The sequence below is a fragment of the Charadrius vociferus genome, unplaced genomic scaffold, assembly GCF_000708025.1.
Source record: "Charadrius vociferus isolate BGI_N301 unplaced genomic scaffold, ASM70802v2 C15370984, whole genome shotgun sequence".
NCBI classification, from domain to species: Eukaryota; Metazoa; Chordata; class Aves; order Charadriiformes; family Charadriidae; genus Charadrius; species Charadrius vociferus.
In genome coordinates this window covers 1-633 of record NW_009657332.1, presented here as the reverse complement: position 1 = coordinate 633, position 633 = coordinate 1, and the positions used below count along the sequence as shown (strand labels likewise).

Genomic DNA, 633 nt, shown 5'->3' with positions numbered 1-633 from the left:
CATCACGTCGTTCTTGGAGAAGTTGCAGGGGAAGAGGTCGGTGGCGCCCACCATGGGCACCCCGAAGACGTAGGGGATCTCGTCCCCGTGGGCCGCGTCCGCCCACTCGGGCCGCGCGTCCGTCTGGCAGTGGTGGTAGAAGGTGTAGAAGTAGACGGGCGACTGGTACTCGGCGTGGAGCTTGGCCGTGGCCACCGCCGGGGCCACCCACTGGTGGTCGGTGAAGAGGGCCAGCAAGGTCTTCCGTCTCATCTCCCCGTTGTCCCGGTCGGCCCAATCCGTGTACATGAACTTGATGGTCTCCCGGAGGATGTCCTTCCCCTCGGGGTAACCGTAGAGGTTGTCCACGAAGTTGGAGACGGTGAAGTCGAAGTAGGAGGCGGAGATGCCGTCCTCGCTCTCCAGCGAGTCCTCCACGAACTTCAGCCCCTCGCCCTGGTTGACGCCGATGAGGATGTCGTAGTTGAGGAACTCGCCCTGCTGCATCAGGATCTCGGGGTCGTCGGGCACCACGTCGCCGTCCACCACCGGCCCGAAGGCCACGTGGTAGCGGGCGGGTTGGACGTCCTGGTCCACCAAGGCGCGGAAGGGTTGACGGCGAAGGCACTCCACCGCCGCCCCCGTGTCCGCCCG

General features: G+C 65.9%; 1 protein-coding gene across 1 annotated transcript; it reads right to left on the bottom strand.

Annotated features, from left to right (window-relative positions):
- Nucleotides 1-6: 6 nt before the first annotated feature.
- Nucleotides 7-567, bottom strand: LOC104293676 (neuroligin-2-like; the record flags this gene model as incomplete). The annotated part of the gene is made up of 1 exon (XM_009893192.1): nt 7-567. A coding segment is annotated over one exon (561 nt), but the record flags the coding sequence as incomplete, so codon positions are not given.
- Nucleotides 568-633: the final 66 nt, after the last annotated feature.